The sequence below is a fragment of the Eubalaena glacialis genome, chromosome 2 (assembly GCF_028564815.1).
Source record: "Eubalaena glacialis isolate mEubGla1 chromosome 2, mEubGla1.1.hap2.+ XY, whole genome shotgun sequence".
In the NCBI taxonomy this organism is placed as follows: domain Eukaryota; kingdom Metazoa; phylum Chordata; class Mammalia; order Artiodactyla; family Balaenidae; genus Eubalaena; species Eubalaena glacialis.
The window spans coordinates 115,855,703-115,869,167 of NC_083717.1; the positions used below are offsets into that span (position 1 = coordinate 115,855,703).

Sequence of the window (13,465 nt, forward strand, 5' to 3'; positions counted from 1 at the left end):
TACCATGACGTTAAGACGAAAATTAAAATGATACGATCCCTTATACAGTACCTTATATAGACAAAGCGTGTTTTCATGAAGCAATATATGCTTGCATTGGGATGGAAGAAACCGGCAGACATACGCAAGACATCTTGGGCTCTTGGATACTTGTACAGTGATCACCCCAATTTCAATTTCAAATATTCTCTCCATGGTCCCCATGAGTTCATTTTTATCCGTCTATCTATCTATCCATCCATCCTTTGTTTTCTCTCACAAAAGATGTATGGCAGCTTACAGAGATAGATGGACAAATAAAATTTAAAAGTGGAAGAAAAAGGAAAATGAAAAATAGATGTGGGTGTGCAAGATAGACGATAATGATTTGTAATCATGTTAACAATTGGGCCACAAGTGTAGTTTCCTAAGATTTTTCTTGGCCACTGCCAAAAGAAAAATCTGGTCACTAGATTCGGGATCTACGGGATCAAAACAAACCATTTACTTGGTAGAAGCCCTTTGTTCTTGGAACTAGAGCCAGACAGGAAATTCTTCTAAGAGGCTCATAAAGAAGACAGCTCATCCTGTGATGAACACCCGTGACAACATCTTTGCAATAGAGGTGGTGACCTATTTCTTACACAACCCCCCCATGTAGGCTGGTGACATCATATTAAAAAGCAGGTCTGTAAAAATGGATTCTGCAGCTGGCAGTCAGTCCAGCTTCATCTAGAAGCTGACCATGTACACATATGAAGTCTCAGGGCAGTGCATGGACCCAGTATGTACTTAATAAATGTAAGCAATTAGTATTATTGCTACACACTGTTGCGTGTCAGATGTGTGCCTACTTTTGATGGGGAAGAGATGGGCTCCACACAGGCAGCGGAGTGAACTTGGTGGGCAGGACATCTCTGAGCTCACAGCTCTCACCTCCCATGCACTTGTGTGATCTCAAAATGCAGCCGCGTTCAAGTTGGGTGATGCCACATTTGGGCTCTCTAGGGAAGACAGGCTTGCTCCAGGTAACGCTTGAAAAGCCGAAACTCCATAGTTACTGCCAGTATGGGAGCAAGCCAAATCTGAGCTAAGTGGAATACCTTCCCAGCAGAAACCTGCAAGCTTCAGCACTTCATTCTAGGAGGATTCAAACTCCTTTTAAGGAGTGAAAAAGATGAGAAGTCCTTTGTGATTTCCCAGGATAGAAGAGACTGAAGGTTTGGCTTTTCGCTCATTAGTCCCAGGTGACTCCAAGATCCAGAAGGATCTCCCTTCTACACTCTGTTCCCCTTCCCTCATCCTCCTTGTCTTGCCCTCTTTTTCTAAATCTCATTAAATGGTTCGTCACAGTTGGTCCTATCATGTCAGAAGGCAGTGACTGCCAGAATCTGCCTAGAACAGAATTCATTTGGACTTGAAATACCCTCCCCCTGGGTTAATCTCCTCGGTGGTTGCACATAAAGCACGGGGCAGCATGTGGTGGAGATTAGGCATGCCTTGGTATTGAATTCTGAGCGCCAGGATGTGTGTGGGCCTGCATCCCTCACAGCCACGTCACTTTCTTCTTTTAATGAAAGCTGAAACCCAGCTCCTGCCAGAGGACAGTGGGAGCGAACAAATGTGTAGGAAAAGAAAATAGAAATGGTTAGGAAGGCTGGCTCCCCGACCCCTGGTCTGGGCTAGAAACAGCCCACCCCCTCCTTCCTAGCCCATGGAATGCAGGAGGGGCTGCAAGAGGAGCCGGGAGGGCTCCTGGGGAGGCATTAAGTGTGGTTCGGTATGTTTCTGGCTTCTCTGTAAATACTGGACACCTCCGAATGGAAGAACAGCTGAGAAAAGTGACTGCTAATCCCCCAGTGCCAGGAGGAGGCCTGCCTCTCCCTTCTAGATCCCAGCAGATGGTGGATGAAACAGGCTTCCCTCGAGGCAAGGGCAGCAGGGACTGTCCCACCTTCTGTTCCTTCAGCCAGCCCTGCACGTCTCCCTCATGGCCTGTCCCTGCCCAGAAGGGCCTTGCTGGCCCTCGAGAGCCTTGGGGACACGCCCCGGCTTTGGCTTTTGCCATCCGGCTGGGATGCTCAAGGTCAGCCAAGCTGGACTCGGGCCAGCGCTGGCAGCTTGGGCAGCCTTCAGCAAGACTCCGCGGGCCTGGGGAAGAACAGGCAGGCAGTGTCGCCACGTTTCTCCCTCTGTGAATTAGCTGGGGAAGAGGGGTGGTGACTTATTTAAAATGCACATGCACTCTTCCAGGATGAAACCTGGGAATCTGAATTGCTGTCAGAGGTAACTTGGCTGCAAGTGGTTCTAGCGTTCTACTTGGAGAAACAGCAGTCCAAGTGGGCTGGAAGGCATTTGGGGTGGTGGGTAGGAACAGGGTGTAGTCTGGTGCCTGGATCTGAAGCCTTACTCTTCCATTTGCTCAGCCGTGTGACCTTGAGCAAAGCAAGCACAACGGTTCCCTACCTCATAGGATACAAACCAGTCTTTCTCAAACTGTAGGGCACAGCCATTCTTGGGCTTTGAAATCAATTTAGTCACAATTCACATCAAAAAATGTAACTGGGAGGTTGGCTACACAACAAGGTGAATGTACTTAACACTACTGAACTGTACAATTCTAGTTGGTTAAGGTGGTACATTTTATGTTATGTATATTTTACCAAAATTTAAAAAAAAAGAGAAATGTCTAGACTACACCACAGAAGGTTAAGTCATTTTTATATACTTAAGTAGACACGACAGAAGCCAATCTCAATTTTCAAATTAAATGGATCCCTGAAAAAATTGTGTCAAATGAAAATCAGTCATTGAATCTTATTTTCCATTGACTTATAATTTAAGTAAATATATAAAAATAGGGTTTAGAGTTTTAAAACGTGGAAATTGAGCAGTATTGCAATGAACAAATATCGAACCATCATAGATCTTGAAGGGGGAAAAAGTGTTCTTACCATAAATATAGTGCATAAGAAAATGTGTTTTGTTCTAAGTGGGAAAAAGTGAAATTGTTTTTAAACATTTTAAGGGTGAAGATTATTTCATGAAACTCGTCTCAGTGTTCCACTCACCTACCCACCCCTGCTCCCGGGCAGACTGATTCCTAGGTGGGTGGACTGAAATTAGCCTCCTGAGCCCTGGAAGTATTTACAAAGGATTCAAGAAATAACCGTGGTGTTCAGTGATCTGCTAGACTTTCCAGGAGTTCCCTTTACACATATGGCAGTGAATGTGGGAATGTGCCACCAGTCACTCCCAAGGAGAAACTCTTTCTTTCACACAAATGTTAATGCACTTCAGTCCTACTCTACTTTAAAAATAATGAAATACTTCCTCAGGAAGGCTTTCTCTGAACCCTCTTTTGAATCCCTCTTTTTGTGACTATCCCAATGATTCCCTCCTTGTTCTTCCTAGCGTGTACCATAACTGTCTCTGACTTGTCTGTAGCTGCTCTGCAGTATGAGTCCTGCTCTGTTTTATTGCTGTCTTCCAGCGACTAGCACAGTTCTTGTGCCATAAATATTTTCTGAATCAGTAAGTGAATGACATTGACCCAAATCTTCAAAAGTGAGAGCTATAGCGGCCCCCAAAAGTATCATTATTACTGAATTGTAATAGTTACAATTTGCTTTGTATCTTCTATGTGGCTTATATCACTTGTCTCTAATTATTACAATAACTAATAGTCTCTGCCTGAAAAGAGTTACTGTGTCCTTTTTCAGAGGGGAAAATTGGGGCTTATGAAAGTGAAGTGACTTGCCCAAGAGCAAAATAGGTAGTAAGTGATAGAGGCGGGATTCAAACCTAGGGATGTTGGGCTGTAACACCCGTCCCGTTTCTCCTTTTTCTTGGTTCTTCTGCGTCTGCCTGAGCCAAAACAGCTCTGCTCTTTGCATCCTGTCAACAGGCATTTTCACTGAAAAAGGCCTACCGTGTGGCAGAGGGTGATTCCAGCTGGCGTGACCCTCACCTGGCTCCATCACCCAGCTGCCCTCATACTTTCTTCTCCAGACCAACCCAAACATGGTTGGGGAGCTCAGCGGGGAGGGCCCAGCATTCCCCAGTCTGGACAAGTATCTAATCAGCAGGCCTCCTTAGCATATCAATCCAAGACCACTCCAGAGATGGATGCCTGGGCCCAGTTTCTATTTTTAACTGGTGTGAAGGGGAGGAAAAACACAAGCATTAAAAATCAAAGTGCCAGTCAAGAACTGAGAATACAGGGCAACTCGGGGCAAACCAGTGATCTGTGTCCTTCTTATGTCTCTCTGTTCCTTTCTGTTCTCCTTGATTCAAGTAATCCCTTTCTCCAAAGTCTCAAGATCCTCCACAAAGAAGCTGATATCATTTATACCAATGCTTCTCACACTTCAACATACATGTGACTCAACTGAGCATCTTGCTAAAATGCAGATTCTGATTCAATAGTTCTGGGGTGGGGCCTGAGACTGCTTTTCTAATTCATTCCTGGTTATGACCATACTGCGCATCCCGGTGATATGTTCAGTTGGTTGAAGTTGCTGTTATCTTCTTGACAAGAATATTTCTCTTTCAGTCTTGTCTTTGTCTGGAATAAACGCTTTTGCCCCCAGTTTATGGATGTTCATCTCTCCACTAGCAAGTGGACAAGCAACCTTTGGCATTTGTTCCTTCATTCCCTTCGGCAGCAGGGGAGTCTTTCCTGGCCTAAAGGCAGGAGTCTGAGTTTGAGCAAAACCCTGGAAGCATGCAGGAGAGCTCCCTGATGTCCCAGCTGGGGTAAACCTGCCCTCTCCTCCAGCAAGACGGGGCAGGCTCTCACAGCAGCTGTTTCCAGCCTCTTCCCTAACCAGCCCCTGAGCCATGCATAAATTGGGGACCAAGGTGGCCTTGGTTAATCTCAGCTTTCTGCACAGCCCCAGCTCTCTGAGTTGTCATGCAGGTTGGTGGGGACTAAGCCAGGAGGGTGCCCTGTCCCAGGCACCCCTTTTCTGGCCACCCAAATGTGCTGCTGCGGTGCCCTTTGGGCCCATGAGGACTGCCAGGGCTCTGCTCCCCCAGCTCTCAGTCCGGGAAGATGAGAAGCTGCCGTCACTCCCCCGCTGCCCTGGCCCAGCTGTCAGGACCCCTCCGCAGAGGGCGGGGTGCCAAGCCTTCCCACTTGTGTGTGGCTTACTGTCTCTTAGGCTGGCGGTGCTGCGGAGGAACCAGCCCACATCATACCCAGGGAGGACCTCCACCCAAGAAGGGGGAGGGGGTGGGCTGGCGTCACTCAGTCTTCCCCTGCCCCCTACCCTTCACCGCCTGCCCCTCCCTAGCTCCCTATTTGGCCATCCCCCCTGGTTGCCCCCTCCCCTTCCTTACATGGTCTGGGGGGCCCCCTGGCTGATCCTCTCCCCTGCCCTTGGCTCCATGAATGGCCTCGGCGCTCCTCAGTGGTGCAAAGGCGACCAAATAAGGCAAGGTGGCCGACCGGGCCCCCCACCCCTGCCCCCGGCAGCTCCAACTGACCCCGTCCATCAGCGCGCTATAAAGCCGCGCGCCCCGCGCGGGGCACCAGCGCCTGCCACCGCCCGAGCAGCCGAGCCGAGCCCGCCCCGCGGACGGTGAGTCAGCGCCGCCCGCCCCGCGCCTGGAGCCGGTGCCCCGAGCTCCCGCCGCTCCATCACTTTTTTTCCCCTTAAGACCAAACTTTTCATTTGGTTCTAACTTCTTTTGTCCTGGGTCTCAGTCTTCACTGGAGACGGGCGCGTGGAGGGGTAGCCTTGGGCCCCAGTGGGGCTTTTGGGGTCCCTGCTGCCGTGTGCTTTTCCCTCCAGCTGGGGCTCGAGCATGGATCGGGCTGTGGATGGGGCCGAAGTGGCTTCCCGGTTCGTGAGAAGGCGAAAATGTAAAGGGCCGGGGAGGACCTGCTAAGGGGTGACCGTCCCTCTTGCACTGGGGCGGGGGAGGAGCCTCCTGGCCTGGGAGCCTAGGTGGTTCTTCTCCCGTGCTCTGCAGCTTCTTCCCGCCCTCCTTTTTCTGCCCCGAGGGGAAGGGAGACGGCAGCGTCCCCCGCCCCCCTCCCCTGCCCGGGGACCCCCATCTGCCCTGTCCCTTCCTCCGGGGACGCGGACGAGGCCAGCTCCGCAGGCACTGAACGTAGGCCGCCTTGCTCTCCTCCATCCGTAGACCCCACTGAAGCTGCGCCAAGATGTGCGACGAGGAGGAGACCACCGCCCTGGTGTGCGACAACGGCTCCGGGCTGGTGAAGGCCGGCTTCGCGGGCGACGACGCGCCCCGAGCGGTCTTCCCTTCCATCGTGGGCCGCCCGCGCCACCAGGTAAACTTCCCGCCCCGCACAGCCTGCCCTCACCTGGAGCAGTCCCCAGCCCCACTCCACACCCCTTCCTGCCACCTCTTCAGCCCAGCAATCGAGGAAATGTCTCACCTGCCCCTCCTGTTCCATGAACTCATTAGGTCAAATAGGAAACGCTGGATGAGCTTCCAATCTGCGCCCAGACAAGCAATACTCACACCCTCCAGCATACCAGGAAACGTGCAGCCCCCCCGCCCCCCCCCCAAGTCCACTTCAGGGACACAGCTCTGCCAGGGGTCCAACTTCCTCCTGTGAAGAGGCAGCAGCTTCTCTCTTCCACTCCTGACCTGCATTTTTAGTCCTCAGTATCTTCTCTAGCTCTTATACACTTCACTTTACTCCTTGGCCTCCCTTTTGAGTCCTGTTCAAAACTCAGAATAATATAACATATCCCAATCAACCAGGAGCCAAGCCACATTGCTCCCTCTTGTTCACAGCCAGTTTATAGGGCTCCCAAAATGTAATCCATCTGTTTCCTGGCTGTTGCATCTTTAGAAGCCAGGCATGACAGAGGCAGTAAAGTGCCATGGTGATAGTGACATACCACCTTGTTTATTAAAAGAAATGCCACGATCTCTGGCTTTGCCACAGTGCCTGGCCAGACAGGCTGCCAGGGAGGAGAGTGGTATTTCTCAGTGTTGGTGGACCATGGATACTCCAGGACAGCTCTAGGAAGGCTGGATTTCCCAGACAGGAAGTTAATAGCATATCAGTCCATCCTTTTATGTTTACTTGATGAATGTCAAAATCTTTTCTTAGGAGAAATACAATGTGTCATTAATTCAGTCATTCCACAATGTAGTCGTTTATATTCCAGTTGACATAGGTGATGAGCTTCATAATTTAATGAAGGCATTATGGTATTTTAAAAATGAGGTGAGGCTCTGCTCCTTTGGTGAAATAGCTTCATTTCCCCCCATCCCTAGTTATATTCTAAACAATAGAATTATACCTCTTGGGGGTGGGGTGGGGAGAAGGTACGAAGTTAACTTTAAATGATATTTCTGAATTGGGGTAAATTCCTATTGTTTATTATTTCTCGTATTCATAAGATGTCACTTGACTTGGGCAGTTAGAGAGAAATTAATAAGGCATTGATTATATTCCTGACACGGTAGAAGCTTGATTTTCTCATTACTTTCTTCTTGTAGGGAGTCATGGTGGGTATGGGTCAGAAGGATTCCTACGTAGGTGATGAGGCCCAGAGCAAGCGAGGTATCCTGACTCTCAAGTACCCCATTGAGCACGGCATCATCACCAACTGGGATGACATGGAGAAGATCTGGCACCATACCTTCTACAATGAGCTCCGGGTGGCCCCTGAGGAACACCCCACTCTGCTCACTGAGGCCCCACTGAACCCCAAGGCCAACCGTGAGAAGATGACCCAGATCATGTTTGAGACCTTCAATGTCCCCGCCATGTATGTGGCCATCCAGGCGGTGCTGTCCCTGTACGCTTCTGGCCGTACCACAGGTGTGTTGGGATTGTGAGATAGTCCCCGATTAATTACATTCCCAAGTCTTCGGCCTTGCTGGGAATCAGTTTCCCCAGTGAGAAAGGAATGATCCCTTTCCTCACGCTCCCTGGGAAGGTGTCTCTGCTAAGGGAGAGGGGTTACAATAATACCCTGAGGTTGGTTTCAGAGCACACTTATTTCTAAGAACTGAAAGAATACGGAGTTAGACCCTCCTCTTGCCTAAAGCATGTGATGTCACATATTGAGGCTTTGCACAAACTATCAACCTGGAAAGCAGCAGTCATTGGTGAGTGTTCACACCATCACAGCCCCTGGGCAAACATCCCTACAGGGTCTGAGTCAAAAAAGAGAGGAACATGTGTAAGTTAGATGAGAGGAAAGAAAAACACACCTGGTTGCTTGTATAAGGTGCTAATAGCTGGTAAGAGGGATGGTCATTTGAAAGTGTCCTGGGAAAATTTTTCTACTACAATATTTAAAAGGATGAACTGTTGCTGGTTTCAAATTTGGCATCCATTATGCTCATTTTTATTCTTCATGTGTAAGGGATCTAATTTTATCTGGATCCTTGCCCAGCACTAGTATCTCTTAGCCAAGATTGGAAGTAGGCTTTGACATGGCTAAAGCAGTGGTGTCCTCAGAGATTTACCTTGTTCTTGTCTATTTCCTCTGACAGGCATTGTTCTGGACTCTGGGGATGGCGTAACCCACAACGTCCCCATCTACGAGGGCTATGCTTTGCCCCATGCCATCATGCGTCTGGACCTAGCTGGTCGGGATCTCACTGACTACCTCATGAAGATCCTCACTGAGCGCGGCTACTCCTTTGTCACCACCGGTGAGTGTGTGTGTATCTCATCTGCCACAGTATGTGTCTGTTTTTTTCCCTCCCCCAGCGAACCCACCTACGTCCTCAAGGTTGACTTCATCTTTCAGAGCTTAACTGTGACACCCTTTATTTCTGCAGCTGAACGTGAAATTGTTCGCGATATTAAAGAGAAGCTGTGCTATGTCGCTCTGGATTTTGAGAATGAGATGGCTACGGCTGCTTCTTCCTCCTCCCTGGAGAAGAGCTATGAACTGCCTGACGGCCAAGTCATCACTATTGGCAATGAACGCTTCCGCTGCCCTGAGACGCTCTTCCAGCCCTCCTTCATTGGTGAGTTGTAGGGTCTGGTGCAGAAACACCGCTTGGTGGCTCCCAGGGTAAAAGCTATTATAATCAACAACGATTAAGGGGCCCTTGTGTTAAAAGAAGTCATAGCTTGGAGTCCCACACAGTTCAGCCTCAGGTCCCGATGGCTTCTTACAGGGATGGCCATCACTGTTCTGTAGCAATGATATGATAAAGGATGACACACTGGCTTCATCTCAAAATAAGGAATGAGACAGAGTAGTAACTGAATAATCCATATCTGCAAGGAAGAGATGATGACTCAAGAGTGCTGACTTATTCTGATAGGTTCCATCACCAAGTAGCTAGATGTTACTTTCATCACTCATTATTAAGTGTAACAACAATCCAACTCATAGTGATAACTGGACATTTGTATGTCACCAAACGTCTTTCCTAAGGAGTGATTTCCAAGAGGAAGCTTGTCAGGATCTTATTTTAGTCCATAAATAAGAATTGCATTAATTTACCATAAATGTGTGTCTCATCCTTTTCTAATACATCTCCATACTCTGATGGGTACAGCAAGTGTTCCCTCCAAACAGGTGCTAAACACAGTTGTTTGTTTCTTGGCAGTCTGTTGTGGATTTACTGTCTGCACTTTTAAGACACCTGTTCCACAAAACCCTGCAATGTATCTTATAGAGGAACATATGTTTCAGAGACAAATGGTGACAGTTTGCCAACATAGAGGAGTACTATTCTCTTCCCTCTACCCTGGCCCCCTGGCCTGAGTGCATTGTGATTTTTCTTTTTTACACTTGTTCCTAGGTATGGAATCTGCTGGCATCCATGAAACAACTTACAACAGCATCATGAAATGTGACATTGATATTCGCAAGGACCTGTATGCCAACAATGTCTTATCTGGAGGTACCACCATGTACCCTGGTATTGCTGATCGCATGCAAAAGGAAATCACTGCCCTGGCTCCCAGCACCATGAAGATCAAGGTAAAGAACCTCTGTGAGTGGGGGAAGCAAGGCAGGTCTACGTATTCCAAGCAGAATTCCTAACTCCTTTCCCCTCACCGCTTAGCTTCCCGTTTCCCATAAACTTTTAGCTTTTCTAACACTGTTTCTGATTTTCCTAGCACTTTTCCCAAGATAGGAGACTTGAAAACACTTTCAAGCAGTGGATAAAAATAAATCTTTGAAGGAAAAAAAAATACCTAAATCTTTGAACACATTTTAAAAGACCCCAGCTTTCGGGCTAGCCTCCACCATGCATGTAGCTTATTGCCACAGTATATTCTGTTTCAGAGAAGTGGGGAAGTTCTATTTTATAGCGACTTTGATAATGGAAGTGATGAAATAGAGGAAATGCATTAAACTTGACTCAGCCATATTCATTTGTGGGAATGAAGTATCACATTACAGTGAATTGACCAGCAATGTATTTTCTGTGAATCTCCTCAACATGTGCTCTGTTGCTTGGAACTTCAGAGTTCACTGGTGGTTTTTGTTTTCATTCTGCAGATTATTGCTCCCCCTGAGCGTAAGTACTCTGTCTGGATTGGGGGCTCCATCCTGGCCTCCTTATCCACTTTCCAGCAGATGTGGATTAGCAAGCAAGAGTATGATGAGGCAGGACCATCCATTGTCCACCGCAAATGCTTCTAAGGTGCCTTCTCTCTTAGTCTACCTTATGTTCAGGATGACAGTATGATGCTTCTTGGAGTCTTCTGAACCACCCTCCCTCATCTCTCATCAATCATTGTACAGTTTGTTTACACACGTGCAATTTATTTGTGCTTCTAATATTTATTGCTTTATAAATAAACCAGACCAGGACTTGCAACCTACAAAAGCAAACCTCTCTTATTTCTTTTTGGGGTTTGGGGTTCGGGGTAGGAGTAGGATGGGGCCAATGTTTGTGTACTCAGTCTGTGAGCTCGTATATTGGCGGCCTTGACACCAGGAGCATTGTAATATCACAGCACCACAAAGTTCATCAGATGAATTAGTGTGACTTTTAGCTGGGAGTTACAATATTAAATTTTGATTTTACCCTTTGGGACAGAAGCATGAAGATATTTCGTATCTGAAAAGCAGATTAGGTTTAGCTCCACATAAGCGAGAAACAGAATTGGAGAACACAATTCTCTAAGATTAGCTTCTATGATGACACTGCAAATTGTTGTTTTAGCACATGTTCCAGTTGTTTTCGTGACTTTGCAGAAACCATGTAGATATTGGTAATGAGAAAGTCAAAGGTTATTTTAAACAGATTAGTTTAAATTCTCAATTCTCGGTCTCTTCAATTATCTTCCTGAGGGCCATGCATGTTAACGGTGAAACACGGAGGCCAGCTGACAGATAAGCCCAGCCATGTCCCATTCCAAATATTCCCTAAATAAATCAAGACCACTGGGCATGTTCAAAACAAATGTGAGGAAACAGGCACCAGATACCTTTGCCTAATCAGTGACTAACTTCTGGGACAGACGTCTTCAGTCTCTTCAGTTCTTTGAAATCCTGGGATCTTGGGTCAAATGGAGTGAAGGCTATAAAATCCTGAGGAGTGAAGGGGAGCAGAAAGCCATAATATTCCCTTTACTCCGTGCTGGGCTCTTTGCAAAGTATGCTGGGGATAGTGCTGCATCCAAAAGAATCTATTGTGCTCTGTCCTTGAGGGGTTCACATACACACTACTCATAAACCCCCAGTGTGTGTGGTCTGGGAGGCTACAAGGAGATGGACATATGAGACTGGGTCTTGAAGAATGTTTAAGAATTGGAGAGGTAAGAAGAGCAGGGAGGAAATCTCAGCAGAAGGCAACGGGGCAGAAGCCATCATACAAAGCACAGGGCAGGCTGGTGGGAGCCTTCTCTGCATTAAGGGTTAAAGAATAAATTAATTTAGTGACATTTATGTTAGATACGATAAACTTTATTGGAGATTTTCATTTTTTCCTGCAACTATTTCTTGTAGCACAGATAGATTGATCTAAAAGCTAGGTATCAGGACTTCCCTGGTGGTGCAGTGGTTAAGAATCTGCCTGCCAGTGCAGGGGACACGGGTTCGAGCCCTGGTCCGGGAAGATCCCACATGATGCGGAGCAACTAAGCCCATGCACCACAACTACTGAGCCAGCACTCTACAGCCCATGAGCCACAACTACTGAGCCTGTGTGCCACAACTACTGAAGCCTGCGCGCCTAGAGCCCATGCTCTGCAACAAGAGAAGCCACCGCAATGAGAAGACCGTGCACCTCAACGAAGAGTAGCCCCAGCTCACTGCAACTAGAGGAAGCCTGCGTGCACCAACGAAGACCCAAAGCAGTCAAAATATATATATAAATTAATTAATTTAAAAAATAATAAGAATAATCTTAAAAAGCTAAGTATCAGCCAGAGACAGATTTGGAGCATATATGGGGAGATATTATTTAGCCAGTATCTGTCTCTTTTTTCCTCACTTCTCAAATTGAGTATATTAAGTATTATGAATTTTATCCTCTAAATACATTATTAATACTAGAGGTTTAGACAGCTGGCTGGGGTATCACCTGTGGTTCTTTCTATGTGTCAATGTAAATGGAATGGGTATTGCTGTCTCTACTTAAAAGGAGAAGCTTTCGGAATCAGCTTCTGATATTTGTATCGGAAGTGGTAAGCACACAGGTTCTCGTTGAATTCTGAGGTTTTCTCATCTCTGCTTGATGACAGGGTGTAAGATATTAGAACAACTGACTCTTGTAATAATTGTGCTTAAGAAAGGTATTAAGGCAATAGGGTTTTCTTAAGGCCACCTTCACATTGTATAAAGTAATTGAGATGTCTACAGTCAATAGATCTTTAGTTAAGATGCAATGTAACGAACCTATATAGATCATGATATTTTTCTCAATTTATAATGAAAAGAGTACTTGTATTAATTTCTAACACCCCCAAACACTATTTCTTTATTTTCCTTAACAATGCTCACTTCTTAGCAATGGTTATTATGTAGATGTGTTTAAATAATTAAGAGAGTAGAGTTAGAGAGAAAAGGAAAATAACTGAAGAAAATGGACTATTTAGAAGGGTAGGATTGGTTTACCATACCCAGGGCCTAAAACAATGTCACTGGGCTTTCTCTCCATTTCTTCTACGAAATCTGTTATGGACTGAATTAGGTCCTCCCCAAATTCATAAGTTGAAACCCTAACCCCCTAATGTGACTGTATTTGGAGATAGGGCCTTTAAGGAGTCATTAAGGTTAAATGAGGTCATAAAGGTGGGGCCCTAATCCAACAGGACTGGTGTTCTTATAAGAAGAAGAGATACCTGGACTGTGTCCATACAGAGGAAAGGGTAGGTGAGGACACAGCAAGAAGGTGACTTGTCTGCAAGCCAGGTAGAGAGGCCTCACCAGAACCAACCCTGCTAGCACCTTGATCTTGGATTTCTAGCCTCCAAAACAGTGAGGAAACACATTTCTATTGTTTAAGCCACCCAGTCTGTGCTATTAAGTTATGGCAGCCCAAGCAGACTAATACAAGATTTTTCCAT

General features: G+C 46.7%; 1 protein-coding gene across 7 annotated transcripts; it reads left to right on the plus strand.

Moving 5' to 3' along the window:
* The first annotated feature begins 6,151 nt into the window (after nucleotides 1–6,151).
* ACTC1 (actin alpha cardiac muscle 1) lies at nucleotides 6,152–10,592 on the plus strand. 7 transcript variants are annotated; one of them, XM_061180543.1, is made up of 7 exons: nucleotides 6,152–6,280; nucleotides 7,468–7,594; nucleotides 7,706–7,792; nucleotides 8,473–8,634; nucleotides 8,764–8,955; nucleotides 9,742–9,923; nucleotides 10,449–10,592. In XM_061180543.1, exons 1-7 carry the CDS (start codon nucleotides 6,152–6,154, stop codon nucleotides 10,590–10,592), a joined length of 1,023 nt encoding a protein of 340 aa, XP_061036526.1. The 7 variants fall into 7 exon arrangements, with proteins under 7 accessions (XP_061036526.1, XP_061036525.1, XP_061036523.1 ...); XM_061180542.1 differs by having other exon boundaries at nucleotides 7,468–7,573; nucleotides 7,679–7,792; XM_061180546.1 differs by having other exon boundaries at nucleotides 6,167–6,280; nucleotides 7,468–7,476; nucleotides 7,561–7,792.
* The last annotated feature ends 2,873 nt before the right edge of the window (nucleotides 10,593–13,465 follow it).